This window comes from Aplysia californica, unplaced genomic scaffold (genome assembly GCF_000002075.1).
Source record: "Aplysia californica isolate F4 #8 unplaced genomic scaffold, AplCal3.0 scaffold00602, whole genome shotgun sequence".
Lineage (NCBI taxonomy): Eukaryota > Metazoa > Mollusca > Gastropoda > Aplysiida > Aplysiidae > Aplysia > Aplysia californica.
Window position 1 is genome coordinate 157,492 of NW_004797872.1, and position 21,595 is coordinate 179,086.

At 38.1% G+C, this 21,595-nt stretch overlaps 1 protein-coding gene across 1 annotated transcript; it reads left to right on the forward strand.

The window, feature by feature from the left end:
- Positions 1-7,102: 7,102 nt before the first annotated feature.
- Positions 7,103-20,842, forward strand: LOC101858215 (very-long-chain enoyl-CoA reductase). Its single transcript, XM_005107418.3, has 12 exons — positions 7,103-7,265; positions 9,628-9,678; positions 10,125-10,176; positions 10,910-10,954; positions 12,837-12,940; positions 13,546-13,658; positions 14,763-14,868; positions 15,252-15,324; positions 16,989-17,032; positions 17,707-17,764; positions 18,325-18,459; positions 19,650-20,842. The coding sequence occupies exons 1-12, from the start codon at positions 7,260-7,262 to the stop codon at positions 19,775-19,777; spliced, it is 915 nt and encodes a 304-aa protein (XP_005107475.1). The 5' UTR covers positions 7,103-7,259; the 3' UTR covers positions 19,778-20,842.
- Positions 20,843-21,595: the final 753 nt, after the last annotated feature.

Here is a 21,595-nt window from a genome sequence, read left to right on the forward strand (position 1 = left end):
CACCAAGACACAGAATGATATCATGACAGACGTACGGCCCCACGTGGATCCGAACATCCCTCAGACCCCAAATATATTAGAAAGACATCACAACAATGAAAGAAGATCTATAGTCTCAGCCTCAACACCCCTCCCTAAACGAAACACCCTGGAGACAAAGACCCATGTGCCGAATGGTAGGGCCTATACACTCCCAAACGATGAACTTATGCCCCAGGGCCTTTGGGGTCTTCGAACGACGAACTTTTTGTAATCGAAATTTGAAATAGGTACATGCACTTAAAATGAGCCTAGACTGCTTGGCCAAAGACCCTTTACAACAAGATGGTTCACTCAGCCAGAGCATTCGCGCAAATTCTCAGGTGGCGCCATCAGCGATTTTGAGCACACTTTTTTATGTTGCCCAAATAGAGGAGTGAACCATCTAGTATAGGTTAGGATCTTTTTCTTGATGAAAGAACCTATAGTATAAGACCTTTGCCTTGATACAGAGACAACACATCTGTTTGCTGACTGATTGCTGAACACGTACATCGACACCACTGTAGCATCATTCAACCCCAGCATGTGGCCTTGGCAGTGGCAGTCTGTCACTGTCACAACAACAAACGCGTACGGAATTTTTCACAGACACTTTCCGTCTTACTTTGGAGTAATCAAGCAGGAACAGCTTACGTAATTTTGAAAACCTCTTGAAATGTACATTATTTCCAGACGAAAAAGAAACTCACCAAAAGAGGTGACCAAAGCCAAGTTGTCATCCCAGTATGTTTCCAAGCTAATAACGCAACACTATTTCATGTCTCCGGTGTATCTGTATGCTGACTCCAAAATTATAGAATGTTATCAAGTTTTAACGGTTTTTAATGTCCATGTACAGCTTCAACCTCAACACAATACGGCCATATCGCTCAAGGGAGGGTCAAACTTGCAATGAAATATGAACTTAATGTGGCTAATATATCCCTTGTTTGCAATGCGACAGTCCACAGCCTGTTAAACGCTGATGGAATATGTTGAGTTTAGGCGTTAACTTCGCCTAAATACCTTTACAGCGCCGAAAATTGAGTAATGGAGCAGATCTATGAGAAAAAGTGAGTACATTCTTCCGTTCCATAAATCTCAGTTGAGACATTATTGATTTTAACTTTGGCAACGTCGTTGTTTTCTCTCAAGCGACAGCCCAATATCCACCGACACAATCGCTCCCACAATAATACATGTAAGCGACAGCGAACTGATCTCGCGGAGACGCCATTTGTGTTTGCGAAACACTGCCCAGCTCCCCACACTCTCAAATCATTTTTAGTTTTTCCCTCAGCCACTCGAACTTGGTGGATTAAGTTAGAAAAGTATTCCAACATCCAAATGTGCTGAAATGAGCCGATAGGTGAAAAGCAGACCGGACGCTTACATATTATTATTGCTCAGACTGTTTCTATCAGCAAGTGCCTTGCGTTTCGTCGCAAAAAATAGACAATTGGAATCAAGCTCCTGTGATTCAGCATAACGTATGCATATTAACAAAGCCCATAACCATAAACATGAACAAGTGTTTATTAAAAATTTTATATTAAATCTTATAGGAGGGATTTTTTGTTGGTATATAGCGCAATACTTATTACTTTGAGGACATTTTGATTACTTATGATTTCGTCGGTTGAAGGTTTTCAGCAAATCTAAGATCAAAAGGGATCTGAACAATAGATTTGTCGTTTGAGAGTGCTCCCACACCGATGAGAAGATCCACGAGTTCACCGACGGCTTTGCCATTTTAGGCACTGCCATAATACGAAGAAAATGCACCCATTACCCGTTGGTTAAGTTGTCAAAATACAGAAACCAAAAGGCGCACGAACTGAGAATGCAATATTGAGCAGGGAAGTAACATGTTGATATTAGCCTACCGTCCGTAATACAAGCTATCCTCACACTTTACTCAGAATATATGACAGAAATAAGGAAATCGCTCAAGAAGCAATTAGAATATACTTTTTTCCATTTCTTGTTGCTGGCTGGGGGGGTTTTTTTTTTTTGGGGGGGGGGGAGGATGGGCATGGTGACAGATCAAAATATACCAGATTATAAATAAGATAGAAACCTAGGAAACGTTCAGTGAATGTTTCATTTTTAATGGGTGTTTAACCACCCACATGGAACCCCGAGAGAGTTTTCTAAAGTGCGTTGGGATCACTGCTCTAGCTCTGATGCTCAAGTCGCTATCATAGAAATAGAACTGAATCACTTGAAAACACGTTGCACAACGTATTTCCATCCAATTCCCAAAGGGGAGAGACCTTCACAACAGATTCCATGTCAGTCCAATGTGAACTTGAACTTGAACCAAAGAGCAAGTGAGAATTGAAACAAATCCTTCTTTGCGATAAAGAGACGTCATTTGGCATTGGATTTATAGTATCTCCGACATTCCACAAATCGACAGCAGCCAAACTAGCTAAAGAGGGATTTCAACAAGCACAGCAACAACACCTTCAGCACCATGAAAAAGATCACCAGATCCAACAACAAACAGGACTGGCTAAACTGTTGCACGTTAGCTGTTGAATTATTCCAATAGACAGCAGCTCCAAACCTCACAGACAGTGCCGACTACCATCTTCTTTTGCCTGAGCTCAACAAGTCATTCTTAATCAGCACTTGCACCAAAGAGGACCTATATATAAGAATCAGGGTGGCACATGTTTGGACACCTGGAAAAGAGTGTCAAATACCACTTGTTTGACTGCCATGCCCCAAAAGACCTCAGAGGTCAACCTTTTCCTTTGCAGTCACACACAACAGCAAATAGAGTGGAGTCCGCTTAAACCGAAATCTGTGGAACCCCCAGATTTCCTTTAGTTTAGCCACGTCTTTATGGCTTATAGAGGTTGTTCAAATGGAAGGAAAAACATTGGGGAATTTATTTCCTTTCAGTAAATTGCTCTGCTTTCAGATTAACACCATGTTCAAGTTAAGCGGACTCCACTGTATTATTTACGGGAAAACTCAAAACGGGCATTGTAGTGCTGATAGCAGAATATGTCAATGGGCTGAAGGACGAAAGTAAAAGCCACTGAGCTCCTTGATCATTACAATCAATGCAAAAAAACTTTGAACCTTTTTCTACTTTCATCCCTCCCTCCCCCAAATTTTTTCTTGATAAACAAAAACGCACACAGAGTTTAAAAAAAGAAAGCAACTGCAGTAGTTTAAAAAGAGTTTGAAAGAAAGAAAACACAAGAGACAGGTAAATAAAGAATAAAAAGATCAAGAGTTTCATGCATGTTTTTCTCATGTTGGATGTGTCTGCTACCTTGATATGAAGGAAGTGTATTCATTGGTTAAGTTGTTAAATGCAAAGTAATTATAAAGCGTAACTGGACTGCGAATATTGTGCTAGAGCAGCACAGCATAACATTCCTCTTCTTTTCACATTACAGATTATAAACATACTTGGGGGGGGGGGGATTGGTAAGTGTTTTATGGCGCTCCCAACTGCATAAGGTCATATGAGCGTGTGGGACACACCAAACTTTTTAGTTGGTAGGTAATTTTAAATTTTGCCTGGGTGGTGGCAGAAGCCTACTCTTATTGATTTTGGACCACCAAGGGATCTTTAACATGCCCAACTTGCACACGGGACCTCCAAGAGATTTTTCGCCCTTGTCCAAGAAGGCCAGGGGCAGATCATACCGACCATAAGACCAGGAATGTTTGCTGAAAGACAACAGTAAAAAGGAGCCAAGGAGAAGCAGTAGAAAGGCGGCAGAAAGAGTCAGGAGCCCACAGGAGGGGGAAGAGGAGGCAAGGGGGTGGGGGCAGAAAGTGGAGATGAAAGCAGATGACAGAATATTGTTAGAGACCAGGAAAGGATGTGAAAGTAGAAAATTTTCCGTCACTATCCGGATTCGAACCCGGAATTACTGAATGAGAGGCGAACACCTTAACCTCTAGGTCACTAGAGCCCCATACTTTATCCAGATCATACATAAGCAGAGTGCTAAAGAGACAAAGAGAGTAACATTTTTTTCTTTTGTTGTTGAAGTGGCCAAAGTGGCACACACTGATCTTTCATGTTTAGCCCAATTCGATTTTCGCAAATGTTTTGATTTTGCGAAATGAGTCGCCAGTGTCATGTATGAATTTGGCTTCCAAAGCAGTAGCACCCCTTCTAACATTTTGTGTACGATTTGTTTTAATGAATTTCTAAAAATCGAAAATTCAAATAGGAGGAAAAAATAAACAAACACCACCCCCCCATAAAACAGCCTGTATGCAGTATATCTGATCATAAATTAAATAAACACATGGTCAACGGTTCACTTTTAAATTCGTGGAGTACATGATTCATCACTTCAGGGGATGCCATTTATGTTCAGCTTTGTAGAAACAATATATGGGTGTTTTCTTCACTATACATAATTTAACTCACACATGGAGGCATTGTAAAAGTCAAACACATCACAAATAAAAAGCATAGTGACACAGTAGCAGATGTAGGAAAAAAAAAAGAAAAGAAGAAAGCATCATAAAAATCAGGATTGTCTCGTGAAATATAGTTTTTTCCCTGTCATCCTATCTATACACTCTCTTAACAAATGCCAATGGATTATTTTTCTTTTGCAAGTGTTTTATGGCACTCACAACTGCATAAAGTCAAAAGAACACGCCGGACACATTAAGCATATTCAGTTTGGTAGGAATTCATTTTGAATTTTGCCTGGGAGGCGGCTGGACCTTACTTTTATCGATTGATCACCAAGGGATCTTTAACATGCACAACTTGCACATGGGACCTCCAAGATCCTTTCGTCCTTATCCGAGAAGGCTAGGTGTTCGCTTTTACCTACACTAAGATCAGGATTGCTGCTGAAAAACAGTTGTAAGAAGGAACCAAGGAGTAGTAGCAGAAAGGCTGCAGAAAGAGTCAGGAGTCCAGAGTAGGGGCAGAAAGTGGAGACGAATGCAGATAACAGAACATGGTTAGAGAGCAGGAAAGGAGGTGAGAGGAAAAAATGTTAGAGAATAGAATTTTTCTGTTGCTGCCAGTATTTGAGCCCAGGACTTATAGAATGGGAGACAAAATATAGAAGCTGCAAGCCATTTCAAACTTTAAAAATAAAAAAGTAAACGCCTTCTAAGGACAAAATTTCAACTAGTTTTGCTCTTCATAGACTCAAATGTGACCTATTTGCTATTATCAAGGCAGTAGCTCTTGTAATTTCGCATTTTTTGGACATTCATAAATTCTTACTTGTAAAGCGGAGTTGAAGAGATTAAAACTGAAAGCCAAATGAAAACAAGAAGAAAATTATTATTTACCTGTACCTCGGTTGCAACATCCACAGTTTCCCTAGGAACTTCGGATCTGAAACTTTTCCGCAGCATCAAGTGATCAGGATCCCCTACCCATCCACCAATGCAGAAACGTGCTTTGTGTTTCTGCAGCAGGCTAGGGTTTGTGAATGTCATGCTACAATCATGACATTTCCAGTTCATGGACATTATGTCCTCCATGGCTGAATATTGCACTGTACTGGTACGAAATGGTTTTAAAGAAATGCGAAATCCTTTGCTTCTTATGAGCTACATGTTTCTGATCTGGGGAAAAAAATGAAAAAATTAAATAAAGATACTTGTGCTACTGAGATCATAATGAAGGCATTTGAGGAGAAAGTAACATTGAGAGTGCATGGAGTTTAATATGAGTAATTTTTTTTCATAAGTAGGCCTATAATTTAATAGGTCATCTTTGTCTTTAGAAATTCACATAAAAAAACCTAAACAATATATAATTTAATGTACTAAATTGTAAAACTCAGAAAATCTACAGAAGCTGTACCATTATATCCAAATGATGCCCTAATCCCGTAAGTCCTTAAAGCCACACCACCATATCAAGTGACTAACAAAACAAACCAGTTCGAATCAATTGGTTTTGGCTTTGCATTTATTCTTAAAAATCAGATTGTCGAAAAATGAAAGCCTTGTGCGAATGAAAAATAGGGAGGTGGAGGTGGGGGTGCAGTGATGCTTCCAAATGAACAACCCCCCTCCCCTCCCCCCAAAAACAACAAACTAACAAAGAAAAAAACAATAAGGGGAAATCTGATCTGCTGGAACCTCGGTTGATTTCTTTTAAAAATTAATTAGCAGGTGCCACTCAATGGCCAAGCACACTTGAGCTTCACTTTAGAAGATATAATGATCAGTAAATTAATTTAGTAGCCTACATAAATGATAAATAAAAAGTTTTCAGAATTCAATGTCCTAACCCTAATCTAAATTTAAAAGATCTAGAATCTAGGCCTATTATTACTATTATTAGTAGATCTATACTAGCCAAACGCCAAATAAAATACTTTTTATAATTTGTTATGATAAATGAAGTTCATTCTACGAAGGAGATGCAATTATAAAAGAGGCCCTGAACAAAAAAAATAAATATTTTCTAAATGAAAAAGAATAACAAAAAATATGAAAGGTTTAAGTGTACCTCTTAACTGTGTTAAATTTCTTTACTTGAAACGATGCCATCACTCCAGCACACCCCAGCCCCGACAAACACCTCAAACTTCTCACTTAAGACTGCGCCATTGTGATCAAGCAAGAGTCATGTGAACACACCGCCCGCGTTCATTGGATGTGATCATAGCAACGCGTCCATCATGGCCGATCATGTTGAGTTAGTTTATAAGTTTTCCTTCTTTAATGTATGATTTTAAAAAAATAGAGAATAAAGCCTCTCTCACATCTCTTTTATTTACAAAAGAGTATTTAAGTCAAAGGCTGCAGAATAAAATGATTTTCTTAAAGAAATATAACTTTTCCACAAAGGAAATGATATCAGATAGAAAACCATTATGAACACCGTAAATGACCTTTGAACCTTTACTGTTTGTCTTCATTTAAAAGTATAAGTTTGCTCTTAATAGTAGAACAAATTTACAATACTATAGCTCTCTTCTTTCAAATTGCAGTATAAATATGGAAGAAAATACGATGATATGCTGACAAAATATTTAGTTTGTTTTTTTCAGAAAGATAAATGTTCTCATCGAGACAATGAATTTGCTTTTCCCTTCCAGCTTTTTAATCAGGTAGTCATATCATCTCATCTCAAGGGACTGCGGACTGCGGACTTTGTGAACCTGGGCCGATGACCACCGGCTTGCTGTGTGAAGATCATCTCACAACTTTGCATAATAGGCCTGCATAAGAAATCTGTTTAAATTGCAGTCAATTTTAAACTGTATAACATGGAGGTGAGTATTTGCCATATCCTGCTATCGTAAATGGAATCTCTCATCTGCCGAGGGCATTAAATTGCAGCTCATTCAGACTCAGACTCAAGTCTACTCAAGACTTTTTCGCCCTTATCTAAGACTTGGCCACCTCTATTCTCACCCGGGATGAGAATAGTGCAGGCTAGTCTTTTGGCTATTCTCACCCGGTGCGCGTTCACTGTTATAGCCTAGATCTAGATCTAGGCCAACAAATTTTGCGTTCACCCTAAACCACAGAATTCTACACTGTGATAACAGAAAAATTGTAGCCTACTAAAAGCGTACAATTTTGTATCATGTGGCATGTGGGCAGTGGAGAGAGAGAGAAAGAGACAGAGAGAGGAGTAGCGTGAGAACTTCCGGTCAAAACAAAATGGCGACCCGCGTAGTTCTGCTCGATTCGAAAAGTTAAATAGCCGTAGCATCTTTGTAGACAACCAAATTAATTTACTTTTGTGTTTTAACATCATTTTTTAACTTTGTTTTTGTCAATTTGATCGTCCACACTGATAGACAGTATTCAGAAAGAGACAGAGAGAGAGAGAGAGGGGAGGAGTAAATCTTGCGAGAACTTCCGGGCAAAACAAAATGGCGACCCGCGTAGTTCGGCTCGATTCGAACAGTGAAATAGCCATAGCATCTTTGAAGATGATCAAATTAGCTTACTTTTGTGCTATAACGTAATTTTTTCTTGGCTTTTATCAATTTGATCATCCACACCGATAGACAGTATTCCAAAATGAGGAAAAGCAGGTCTTGTTTCGCACCGGATGAGAATAGCCTACGCTGGCAAGTCTCACCCGGGGTGAGAGGTAGATCGTTTTTCTATTCTCACCCCGGATGAGAATAGCCACTTCCCTAAGACTTAGGCTCACCACTGCCTGCTAGAGTAATATTACCACTGGTTCGGTCAAAATTTGGACGAAAATAGTGTGTCGACTTTAAAGCTTTATATCTCCCAGATGTATCTGCCTTCCCCAAGAGGAAAACCGAAACTTGCTACAGGAAGCCCTGTAATTTGATGAGCCCATAAATGCACTGTTTCAGCTTGTTCCCACATTATGAGATGACTATATTTGAGTTTGAGGCCCTAACACCTGTCACTGACAGGGTGCGAACATGATGCCAGATGTATTTTCGTGTTCAGTCTCAATTTTTTTGTATTCTCATGGATTCGGGCTGTATTTTGGCATTTGGTCGTTTTCAATTATGATCACTTTTGTTTCTTTGCAAGCTTAATAACATGATTAATGCTTGTTATCAACCCTTTGACTTTGACACAATAATGATAGTGCGTCTAAAGTGGTTTTCACCATTTTTATAGCTATTTTAATGAGTATGTATCTGACTCACTCTACTACACTTCTTGGCCATTCTGCAGTCTACAGTACAGTGAGAAAAGAAAGTTTGCATTATAACAGAACTTGGTCCACATCAGCAGCGGGATTTTTAGCTAAAAAACAATGTTCGCTCTTTTTCCTGTACGTGGTAGGATAAGTATGAATGGCTTACGGTGAGCTTGTCCAAATAGAAATTGTATTCTTCCCATTGTCTGCTTTTTACTGATCGATCAGACACTGACAAGGTTTGGTCATCAATCACACACTCTCTCTCTCTCTCTCTCTCTCTCTCTCTCTCTCTCTCTCTCTCTCTCTCTCTCTCTCTCTCTCTCTCTCTCTCTCTGCCCCCCCTCCCTCCCTCCCTTCTTCCCTCTCTCTCTCTCTCTCTCTCTCTCTCTCTCTCTCTCTCTCTCTCTCTCTCTCCCTCTCTCCCTCCCTCCCTCCCTCTCTCCCTCTCTCCCTCTCTCTCTTTCTCTCTCTCTCTCTCTCTCTCTCTCTCTCTCTCTCACTCTCTCACTCTCTCACTCTCTCACAAACAAACAGACATACATAGACTCGCAGAAAGCAATAGAAAGAACACGACTACACCAGGGCGCCCGCCAATTCTAATAGTAGTTAGTAAGCCTATTGCCCTTTTGCTCACTTTCCAATTATGCACCACCTTATCTGCAACCCAAGCGACACCACTGGTGATGATGTAGAGTAGATTTAGATTTTCATCTAGATCTAGAGCTTGTTCATTCTCGTATGTCCTCGTTAAAAAAATTGTAGATTTTCTAGCTCATTTATTAATTTAGATCTAGAATCTAGACCTAGATTAGATGTAGACATTAGGATAAAGATAGAAAAGTTTTGAATTTGTAGATTGCAGAATGTATATGATGTTTTTACTTTTAAATGTAAAGAAATATGCTTTGATCATTTGGTGTGATATTTTTGAAAGCCAACAGATTTGTTTCGTTATGATTTTCTTATTAACTTTTCTATGTTCTCTCTTTTAGGTTAACGTGGTTCACGCCAAGTCTGGGAAAGAACTGGCCGTCATTGCAGGGGTAAGAAATAGATAAAATTTGTGTAGGCTTGTCCACAATGATGTACCCTTGAAATTCTGATCTGTTTATTGTTTGATGCTTACTACTGGAGACCCTTTTCACTGAGAACTTTGGGTTGTTTATTGGCCAGTCATAGTTAAGTTTTATTAAAACTTTTGGTATTAGTATGTTTACATTGGGAGGGATGGGGTGTCAACGGAAATTTTAAAAAATAGTGAGTGGGGGGGAGGGGGATTGATCTGTATTGGCATGAAAGTGCTTTGTGGTTGAATGAATTTGAAAGTGAACAGAGCTGTGTCTGTAGAACATATATAATTTCTCTTTGTTTTGAAGGACTTTTAATAATTAGTGTCATTGCTAACTAGCCCTTATACAGGGAATTCATGTGTCACACAGCTCATTGCCAGTGACCTTTTCAATTTCCTCTTGTACTTTTTTGTTTGCAGCTGCATCCTAAGTCAACAATCTTGGATGTGAAAAATGGGCTCCGAAACATTCGTAAGTGTATTTGACCTTAAACGTATTGTTAAAAATATTTGTAAATTTGTTTTTCGAAAACTGAAATGGCCAGAGATGGGTTCTTGTTGCAGTCCTTAATTCTCACAGGCAATTGTGGGTGATGTATGTCTTAGGTTAGCTTGAAAAATCCCCCTAGTGGGCAGATTTCTTTGACTAATGAACAGAGATAACCTTTATTTCTTTAAAATGATTGTAAAAAAAAGCTGAATTCATGGAGATAACAGGGCTCGTCACTGTGAAGTGTTACCTAACTTTCTCTTCTTTTATGATAGCAGTGAACTCATAAAATCAATATTTTTTTTAGAATGGCACCTTGTAGATGTACTTATTAGCTGACATGCCCTTTGTTGATTTTTAATATTTTCTTCCTTTTTCAAGTTTGATGATGTTTTATACTCCCTACAACAACACTATTTTCTGACAAATAAAAAGATTTTCTATCATGTATGCTGTTTAAATCCTGGACATGGTATGAGAGTTTTAACTGTACCCCCACATTTTTTTATACTCATTCCTTGATTTTAATCTCTTGAGCGTTTGATGGAATCATTTTTATGTATGCAGGGGGGGGGGGGGAGGAGCCGAAATAAATTTCTTGTCGAGATATGTTTTCAGCATTTCTTGTTGCATTGTTTTTCAAGAAGATAGTCTTTTGTTGATCCTTAAGTAGATGTAGACCTGATGTCAACATTTTGTTATTTTAAATTTTCAGAACCCAAGTACTATCCTGACCGCCAGTCCTATAAAGTTGATCCCCGTAAGTCATAAACATTTTGTACTTGTGTGTGGCAGCCCATCTTCTCAACATGAAATAGGGATATTAATTGAACATGTTTATGTGGCAAATATCCATATATGGTTTTCTTTTGTCTTTCATCTATCTGTTCTGTGTTATTACAGATCAATGAATAGTGACACTGTTAATCACCAAGGTGGTTGAAGAACCGTCTGGTAAAATTGTTTTTCTTTTTCTGTCTTATTTTGCCTCTTAGTCCTCACACTATTAAATTATTTATCATAAAAGCGTGTCCTAGCTCTGCAAAAGAACATCAATTTAAGAACTACCTTCTAGTCCAAATTCCAATATGCTTTTGTCCTGTTGTATTGTGCTTTACTGGCACTGGAACAGAAATGTGAAGGTATGGGGTTAGTGATTGATGTTAAAGTTGCTATGATTATCACTCCAACTGCTATCTCCTGTCCTCTTGGCTGCATTTTCCTAATTTACGTGTATTATCTGTACTATGGTTATGCTGAAGTTGTTTGTGTGTACCTAATTTTCAATAAACCTGAGTGTTCTTCCCTTGAATCAGAATGTCATATAAAAAAAACTTTTATAGTGGGTGGTTGGCGGGTGCTCTGGTGTGGTTTGCTTCTTCTTTCCTATGAGACGTCTATCGTCCTTATCTCCCCTTCTTCTTTTTTATGTTTGTAACTCTCTTCTAACAGTAACACCTTTAATCTTCTGGCGCTCATATGATCTTATGCAGTTGCGAGCGCCGTAAAACTCTTACAAAAACGAAAAAAACTTTTATACTCTCTTTCATTAAATGTAAAGAAAAGATGTATCAAGTTTAGTTTTGTTAAAAATGGAAAGTGGTTAGAAGGATTCAAATGGTGCACTAGACGAGCTAAGAGTACATGAAATGAGACTGAATCATGTTGGCAGTGATTGTGTCCTCTTGTCAAAGGTGATACAGTCAAACGTGTAGAACAGCCACCCATTGTCATGGAGAAAAGTTTGCCATTTAGACAGGACTGATCAAAATGAAGAAAGCAAATCATTCTCTTCTGAGGTCCAAACTGGGGCTGATCTCAGGATTGGGACTGCCATAAGGTGAATTCAAAGGGATTTTTGTTTTTTTTCAAAAAGGGGGGGTGTGTGATGTAAGATGGGTTTTTTGTTTTTGTTGGCTTTTTTTAAAATTAGCTTTCTTTTTATTACTGATTTTGTGCGAGGGTAAAATAAACAAAATATTATGCAAATGATGAAGGTCGAGTCCCATGGTAAAACAAACACATGGGTTGCCACCACTCTGAGAATGAAAAATGCTGCTGTCGCAAGTTCACACCAACCTGCATTATAACTTTGTTACAGATTAGGTAAACAAAACAGTGACCGGTCACCTCACACACAATTTGTGCATGAGTTACGGACGGAGCTTATAGGTTATGACGGATCACGCTTCCCACACCAGCTGTTGAAAATTTATTGCTAGGCCTACCCATTGGTCAACTTGGGTAAACATTCATTGGAGGGACTAACATTAATGACAGGTGAATTAATTATGACGGCCCGTCCACTGCGTGAGGGGCCGATTCAAAATTTATGAGAAAGCGTCGGGAAATGAGTGACCACGCCTGGCGGCCTGAGGCAGGTAAATATGACAGAAAGAGGGTTGATAAAATAAGGTGGCCGTGGCTGTGTTGGACAGGGGACCATTTGATTTTACACAATGAAATTATGTAGAAAAAACGCAAGGGGGAAACTGGAAAGTGGCCTTTTATACTGGTGGCCGTCGTGGCAGGTTCGACTGTAGTTGTGTCCGAGATGGCAGTGGTTGTAGGGGTGGCTATTGGTTACGTTTTCTATGTTATTGTCATTCTCATAATCTGCTTTCATTTTTCCCTAATGTCAGGCGGAAAGATGGTAAAAGATGGAGACTCTTTAGAAAGTTTGGGTATTACTAATGGAGGCAAACTCTACTTTAAGGACCTTGGGCCACAAGTTGGATGGACAACAGTAAGAAAACTTTTTTTTTTTAAAACTTATAACATACTGCTTTATATTTAGTTTGGTCATTGAGCGATGGTTGTAAGGTACCTCCTTCCATCTTTTTTCAAGGAACTAAAGATAAGAGTTGTGTAGACAATGTTTTACTTTATCTCAAACATACAGTTCCCCTTGGTTGTCTGAAGATTGTTATCTTTGCATGTCTAATATAAACCCTGAAACACCTTTTTTTTTATTGAGCGGGATATTGGAATTTAACCATCGGTGGATCTCATGTCTTTGTTTTCCTAAAGTAACCAGTGCCCTGTGAATGATACTCTGTTTTAAAGATCAAACTATGTCTGTATTCATCAGAAATAAAAAGAAGGACATGATGACAAAGTATTATCTTTGAGAAAAGTCCTTTGATATTTAGTGTTTAATAACCAGCGATAATAATGCCAAGTTTCTCCTTCACTATGTATAAAAGTATAAAAAGAAATCACCAGCAGTTACAGTCTATTTTCGCTTAGGTTTTATCACCGTTTGTGAGTGGTACCGTTGTTCAACTAGTTTTGTGTCATTGTTCTTGTTTTACAAGATGTCCAATTTCAGCTTATTATCCGATTCACCAGGTATTCCTGACAGAGTACGCGGGGCCTCTGGTGATCTACTTAATATTTTATTCAAGACCTTCCCTGATCTACGGCGCAGGAGCTGCTTCCAAACCAATTGCTCAAGTGGTTCAGTAAGTGCCTCAGTTGTTGCTCTATGTATGATGAAGTGGTTACTTTTAAGCACAAGGGGGCTGTCCCGAAAAATGCTGTTTTGAGAAAATAGAAGGTAAAGTTTTTGCCCCTTGTTCAGTTTCTTTAAAAGACAAGGAGAGTTTTCTCTATAACCAAACAAATATGCACACCAATGAAACCAGACTTCCCTACTTTTGGTGTAGGTCAAGATTTCTGGAAGCCCCTGAAATCTGGGTTAGCCTGCTTGTCATTAAAAGCGACCAAGTAATCTTAGACTTATAAATGTTTAGTTCTTGTCAGTTTCTTTTAGTCTTCAGATGAAATGGTTAGGCTCAGAATTTGTTGTTTGTAAGTAAAAAGGAAAAGGTAAAAAAAAAAAAAGAAGCTAGGAAAACAGCACTACATAATAATACTCATTAGGACATTATTTATTTACTGGTTAGTTTCCCACACTTTGAGCTGTTTGGTTACAATTTGGTTAATTAATTATGTGCATATATTCAAATGAGTGCATAATCAAACATTTAAAACCTTATTTGTCACATTTTTTAATTCGTCAGTTTGCAAACACAGATTTGTATACATCCACATGTAACAGAATGGACATATATATGTCTATTATGAAGCCATATGTTGGCTTATTTTTAAAAGTAATTATGCATATTTAATTATTCATTTGCATATAATTAACAAAGTATTGAGACTACAACGTTAATTCTTTCATTTTTAATTTTGTTGCCCTAAAAACATAAACTCACCTATTTTCAGCTCTTTTCTTTTATAAATATGAAAGTTCTGGTTTTTTCATGTTCTGGTACCGTTTATTCTTCTTTATTCTTCTATAGGAATTTCCTTCGAGATACCCACAATTTCTAACACGGACACAGCCATAGCTTTTTTATTTATGGACTGATTTTGTTTGAAAAAGTAAAGAGCATTTTACTTCTGGATTATTGATCTTTGTACCTGTGTTGTTTATACGTTAGTAGTACCCATCTTTAAAAAAGTTGTGATTTTGCTATATAGAATATTTAGCCATCTTACAATTTTTTGAATGACCAAGACATCAGTTACGTAACATTTGTCTCTGTCTTTTTCCTCAGTTTGGCTGCAGGATGCTGGACATTCCATTATGCTAAACGTCTGTTGGAGACTATTTTTGTTCATCGTTTCTCCCATGCAACCATGCCTATTTCCAACATCTTCAAGGTAAAGGGAATTTTTATGCCTCCCCTTTTACATTTGTCTTACTGATGCCTAATTTTTTGCAATTCAACACTTCTAAATTTATCTTCATTTTTGCTTCATAGAAAGTTTTATGAGTTTGGGTATAATTTTTTTAGTCATGGAAAATTTTTTTTATGAAGTGGTTGTTATTTACAGTACAATATATTAATTTCAAGTTGTTTGCTGCCTTGAGAACTTACTCTGAGCTGCAGTTTTAAATTTAAGTGGAATGAGTACGAATTGACCTTTGCATGAACAATTTGAGGCTTCTGTTTAGGTTTGTCACTCTTTGTAAGTTACCACTCCCTCTTGAAGTAAGCATTATACGAATAACCTTGTAGTAAATACAATTTGTATGTCCCCAGAATTCAATTTACTACTGGGGCTTTGCTGCCTTTGTGGCTTACTTTGTGAACCATCCTCTGTACACTCCGCCAGGTATGTGATTCTATATGGCTAGTGACAACTCAAAATAAAATGCTGCCTTTGTGGCTTACTTTGTGAACCATCCTCTGTACACTCCGCCAGGTATGTGATTCTATATGGCTAGTGACAACTCAAAATAAAATGCTGCCTTTGTGGCTTACTTTGTGAACCATCCCCTGTACACTCCGCCAGGTATGTGATTCTATATGGCTAGTGACAACTCAAAATAAAATGCTGCCTTTGTGGCTTACTTTGTGAACCATCCCCTGTACACTCCGCCAGGTATGTGATTCTATATGGCTAGTGACAACTCAAAATAAAATGCTGCCTTTGTGGCTTACTTTGTGAACCATCCCCTGTACACTCCGCCAGGTATGTGATTCTATATGGCTAGTGACAACTCAAAATAAAATGCTGCCTTTGTAGCTTACTTTGTGAACCATCCCCTGTACACTCCGCCAGGTATGTGATTCTATATGGCTAGTGACAACTCAAAATAAAATGCTGCCTTTGTGGCTTACTTTGTGAACCATCCTCTGTACACTCCGCCAGGTATGTGATTCTATATGGCTAGTGACAACTCAAAATAAAATGCTGCCTTTGTAGCTTACTTTGTGAACCATCCTCTGTACACTCCGCCAGGTATGTGATTCTATATGGCTAGTGACAACTCAAAATAAAATGCTGCCTTTGTAGCTTACTTTGTGAACCATCCTCTGTACACTCCGCCAGGTATGTGATTCTATATGGCTAGTGACAACTCAAAATAAAATGCTGCCTTTGTAGCTTACTTTGTGAACCATCCTCTGTACACTCCGCCAGGTATGTGATTCTATATGGCTAGTGACAACTCAAAATAAAATGCTGCCTTTGTGGCTTACTTTGTGAACCATCCTCTGTACACTCCGCCAGGTATGTGATTCTATATGGCTAGTGACAACTCAAAATAAAATGCTGCCTTTGTAGCTTACTTTGTGAACCATCCTCTGTACACTCCGCCAGGTATGTGATTCTATATGGCTAGTTTTTCAACCTCACTGCGCGACTGTTTTTCTCGTATAAAATTTTACACATATGCATTTATATTATATGTATAATACTTTGTTTTACGTACACACTTGTCGATTAATTTTTAAGATGTGATGTCTTTTTCATTGTAATGCGCAATGAGCATCTTTTAGGAAATGGAAATGCGCAGTATAAATGCTATTTATTATTGTTATTATTATTAGTGACAACTCAAAATAAAATGCTGCCTTTGTAGCTTACTTTGTGAACTATCCTCTTTACACTCCGCCAGGTATGAGTTTCTATATGGCTAGTGACAACTCAAAATAAAACTTAAGACACGGTTTCTATCCGAGATATCAGCTTAGAAAAACTGCTGGGGTCAGATTAAGACTCGGCATATATGTTTTAGAAATGAGCCTAGAAAAACCATTGGGTTCAAACTGGCACTAAATAATGTTATAGGATTTGTAGATGAATTTTTTTGTACAATAGTCGGATTTTGTAAACATGTCCCATTGAACTGTAGCGCTCACATGACCTTATGCAGTTGCGAGCTCCATAAAAACTCTACTAAAACGAAAATAAAATTTAAAAAATGTTATTAATCTTAGAACTAAATATTTAAAGATGTTATTAATCTTAGAAGTAAATATTTTCCTCCACAGCACATGGAGATATGCAAATGTATGGTGGACTAGCAGCATTCATTGTAAGTAAACCATGTATTGCAGATTTGTCATTTTTATTTTGCAGCTTTTCTTTAAAAAGTTTTTGCTTTGAATGTTTCCCCATTTGTGGGCCCTCCTCTCCTTGTCACATTTTCATTTTTTACTGCATTTTCTTTTCTTGAAGTGGGTGGTTGGCGGGTGCTCTGGTGTGGTTTGCTCCTTCTTTCCTATGAAACATCTATCGTCCTTATCTCCCCTTCTTCTTTTTTGTTTGTTACTCTCTTGTAGCACCTCTAATCTTCTGGCGCTCATATGACCTTATGCAGTTGCGAGTGCCATAAAACCTCTACTAAAACTAAAACTTTTCTTGAACCAACAAAAGCAATTGCTTTTCTCATTTAAGAACACTTTTTTGAAGAATCATATTTACTTGATGACGACCAGGTTAAAGAAGGCTTAAATTGTTCCACAAAAGTCGTGAATTCTGCTGCTGCTGCAAGTTTTACTTTCTAGATTGTTCCCAGGTTGACTTTTTTCAGAAACCTGTTCGTTTTTGTATCATACAGCATTCTCATTTTGAGATTTTCTGAAAAATTAAAAGAAGTTAAATTGACACATTTTGTCAACTACTTTGAATCAAACAGACAGTGGGAGGGACGACATGTTGCCATTCAGTATGTTTGGATTGATGGTTGTTCTTTTTCTGCTATTCCAGCTGGCTGAGCTCGGTAACTTCTCAATCCACCTCGCTCTCCGAAATCTCAGGCCTGCAGGTAAATATTGTTTGTGTTCAGTGGAACATTTAGTAGAAGTTGGAAATGATTATCTGTATTGCAAATGACCATGCAATGGTGTATCAGAAATTGAGTGTGATATTTTTCTTTTTTTTTTCAAAATGGAACAGATAAAACAGATAGATATTGTTTTTCAAAGGACTTATTTGTTAAATCTGATCCTTAATGAGAATAGGGTTTTTTTTTGGTCCCTTCAATCAAAAAATATCCAAAAATTTTGGCATTATAATTATTTAAAAGTGATTTCTATTTTCTGATTCTGATCGCTCAGCAATGTATTCAAAGTTGCTTTTAAAAAAATTAATTTTGGTGATCATAAGGAAACCAGTAATGCTTTTTGTTTATGTTTGTAATGCTTATATTTGCATTCTTGAATACTGTGTGCGTAGGTGGTGTGTCCTTGCAAACATATCCATACGCCTCTCCCCCCCCCCACTCACACACACACTTTTTTTTTACAAATTTGATGAAAGAGCTTTTTTTTTTCATCATGCATTTGTGTTTAGACTTAATTTGTTCTTTCTTTCCTTCACTAATAGGATCAAAGGTGCGAAAAATTCCTTATGGTTCAGCTAATCCATTCACCTGGATCTTTGGCCTCGTGTCTTGCCCGAACTACACATATGAGTCTTTGGCTTGGATTGGATTCACCATCATGACACAATGTCTGCCAGGTAAGCATTTATGGCCTCTATTTTGTCAACTGTTTTTTTTTTTGGGGGGGGGGGGGGTTCACTTTTTAATTTGTCCACGTATAGTACCTGTGAAGTAATCTGTCTTTTTTTGGCTTGACCTTTCAGGGATATCTGATGTGGTTTATTCCGTCTCTTTTTTTCCTCTCAGAGCGATAGTTCCTTTACCCTTGTATCTGACTCTCACATGACCGTGTGTAGTGGTGATCGCTCCTTTCGTCTTTCAGCCTTCCTTGCTGTCCATTTTCTGCACTTGTGGTTGGTGGGCACTCTGGTGTGATTTGTTCCTTATTCGTCTTTTACATTCGTCATCATCTGTTACTTAGCATTATCCACTCTCTGCAGTTTTCTACCATTAAGCTTAGAGTTTTCTGTTGCTGAGATACATCTTGGTTACAGTGGCATTGAACTCTTGTTAAATATTAAAGTTGCGTTGATTACATACTGTCTTGAGTGTGTGTGTTTCTCTGTTGTAAGCATATTGCCATCCTGGTGGGTGGTCTGGTGTGGTTTGCTTCGTCTTTCCTATCAAACACCTATCGTCCTTATCTCTCCTCCTCCTTTTTTGTGTTTGTTACTCTCTTGTAACACCTCTAATTTTCGGCACTTTTATGACCTTATTGTGTTCCAAGTGCTGTAAAACACTTATTAAAACTAAAACTTAAATCATCAAGGACGAGTAAATTTGCAAGCATGAAGACGGCCTGTTTTGGCGTACTTAAATAAAAGATGCATTGTTTCATTATTCTTACTGATATTCAACTTCGTATTCTTTATCTGAAACTTTAAAAGGCAGGTAACAATAATATGCATACAATAAAGTATTCAAATTCATGTTTCTGGTTTGTGTATGTTGAATTAAAATGTGTTGCAGCATTGCCATTGGTCCTCTGCTGATCGAATATGTCCAGCTACATCCTTAAAGAATTAATTAAGGCATGCCGTTATTCAAATTGCAAGTCTCTGGAACTAGGTGAGGGTTATACTTGTGTTCTAGACTTTTTGGTTATAGAGGTTGTTTGGAGTGATTTTTGAGAATCTTCTTTCTGTTCTGTCAGAGGTCATGTTTTGATTGAGATGATGCAACCCACGTATAGTTTACATAATGTTGAAAGGGGAAATTGAGAAGTTGACTGATGGTAATTTTTAAAAATTGGTTTGTTTTTTTCCAGCTGGACTTTTTTGCTTGGCCGGCAGCTACCAGATGTTGATGTGGGCACGAGGCAAGCACCGCAACTACCTGAGGGAGTTCAAGAACTATCCTCGCTTCAGAAAGTCCATGATCCCTTTCTTGTTGTAGATTTTTGCTACTTTTGACAAATATTTTTCGGTCATGCCACTTTTCTGGATACTTACAGGAGTGTTCTTTCCTGTGTGAACGTCCTGGCTGTATTTTATAGGATGTTATACCAACAAGTCTTTTAGGGTTCAGTTTGATGAATTTCAGAATTCCTTTGATCTCTTGGGGACCCATCAGTGTTATTGTGGCATAATCCTACCATGATTTGCAAGGGATTTTTTTGTATCTTAGACTGCGGTTGAACACTTCGTCTTTGCCTTCATAGTTCAGCTCCATTCATGTATTTTCATGAGCATAGTCTTGTCAAGAGCAGCTGAGTCGAAAAACTGCATAGTAGCAGTTGCTGTGTTCAGGAAGGTTTTAAATTTCTCTTTTATTTTATTTTTGTTTTAAAATTTTTTATGAAGTTATAACAAAAGGAATTAGCATATTATCTTTTCTATATTTTTGCATTTGATACAGACATCTTTGGCAGTGAAACCGTAAGCTAGTGATTCCTTAGTAAATCAAATTGTATAAGGCATTGGTTCTTAAATCAAAGAATGGATGTTTAGCTTTGTTTCACTAAGAGTATTTGTGGACTCGCATAGAGTAAGCAGCCATAGATATTTGGATGACTTTGTCAATTATAGTAAGGGCTGTCAAGTATGTTGAATGGTGATTATGATGAGATATACATCACTAAGTTATAAGACAATGTTGCTATTTATATTTTTGTGTGTAAGGAGAAAGTTGTTATTTGTGTTAACATGTTTTGTTTAATAACTCAAAAGTACTCATTTTACTACTTGCTGTAATCTTTTAGAGCAATTGATGAACATTATGACATGTTTTTTCAGAAGTATTTTTGCTCATCCTTCCATTCTTCAGAGGTCAAACTGATACCTGAGTGAATGTTTGTGCATCTGTTCTAAGTTACTTGAAAAGATTTTTAATACGCTAGGGATTTTAATTTCTCTTTTTCACATCAGATTTCTGTTTTTTTGTTTTTTTCCTTCTTGTGGATGGAGTCGTTGAATGTTTTCATTCCCAGAATAAAGTTTTTCACAAATATTTTTTACAAAATGGGACTTTCTTTGTTTGGTAATGTTAAACTCTGGACTGAATATTGTCAGAAAACAGTATGTGACGTTTTCTTAGATTACTGTTGAAGCCTGGTATGTTTTTGTTTAGAGTTGGGTCGTGCTCGCTAAATCAGCGTCCGCAAGTAACGAACTACTCGCTGGCACTACCCGCAAATGAGCGGACGGGTAACGAACCATCCGCTTGTGAAGAGTAGTTCGCTACTCGCTACACGTCGGACGGAGATAACAGTTCGTTTAGCGAGCGGACGGACGGAGAGCGAGTCCTTCTATTGCATACTACTTACACACCCCCCCTAAAAAAAATATAAAAATTCTCCCTCCTGCCCCACACTGTTACTAGGCGGCGTTCATGGCGGAAATTTATCTACCCCCCCCAAATGCCTTTGAGAATTCTTTAAGCTTCGATTTCCCGACGTAAACAGTGTGCCCACACACTTAGTACTACGTCACCAGCCTCTCTCACTCCCTGTGGTACCGCTAGTGGTTTGAAACATTAGGTCTAATTAACAAACAATAGACGATGGGTCTAATCTCGCGTCGAGTATCTCGTCTGCTAGAGTTCGTCCGTTCGCCCGCCCAATCAGTGAAAAAAATTGTGGAACGGACCTAAGAAACGAACTGGCTTGAGGTCTGCAGTCCGCTCGCTGAGAGAGTCAAATTGTGGAGCGGGCCCAAAAAACGAACTGTCTTGAGGTTCGCAGTTCGCTCTCATGGCCGTTCGTTACCCGCTCGC

Coding starts and splice junctions, on each gene's coding strand:
- LOC101858215 (XM_005107418.3), top strand. Junction 14,869..15,251: donor CTATTTCCAACATCTTCAAG/GTAAAGGGAATT, acceptor GTATGTCCCCAG/AATTCAATTTACTACTGGGG. Junction 15,325..16,988: donor TCCTCTGTACACTCCGCCAG/GTATGTGATTCT, acceptor TTTCCTCCACAG/CACATGGAGATATGCAAATG.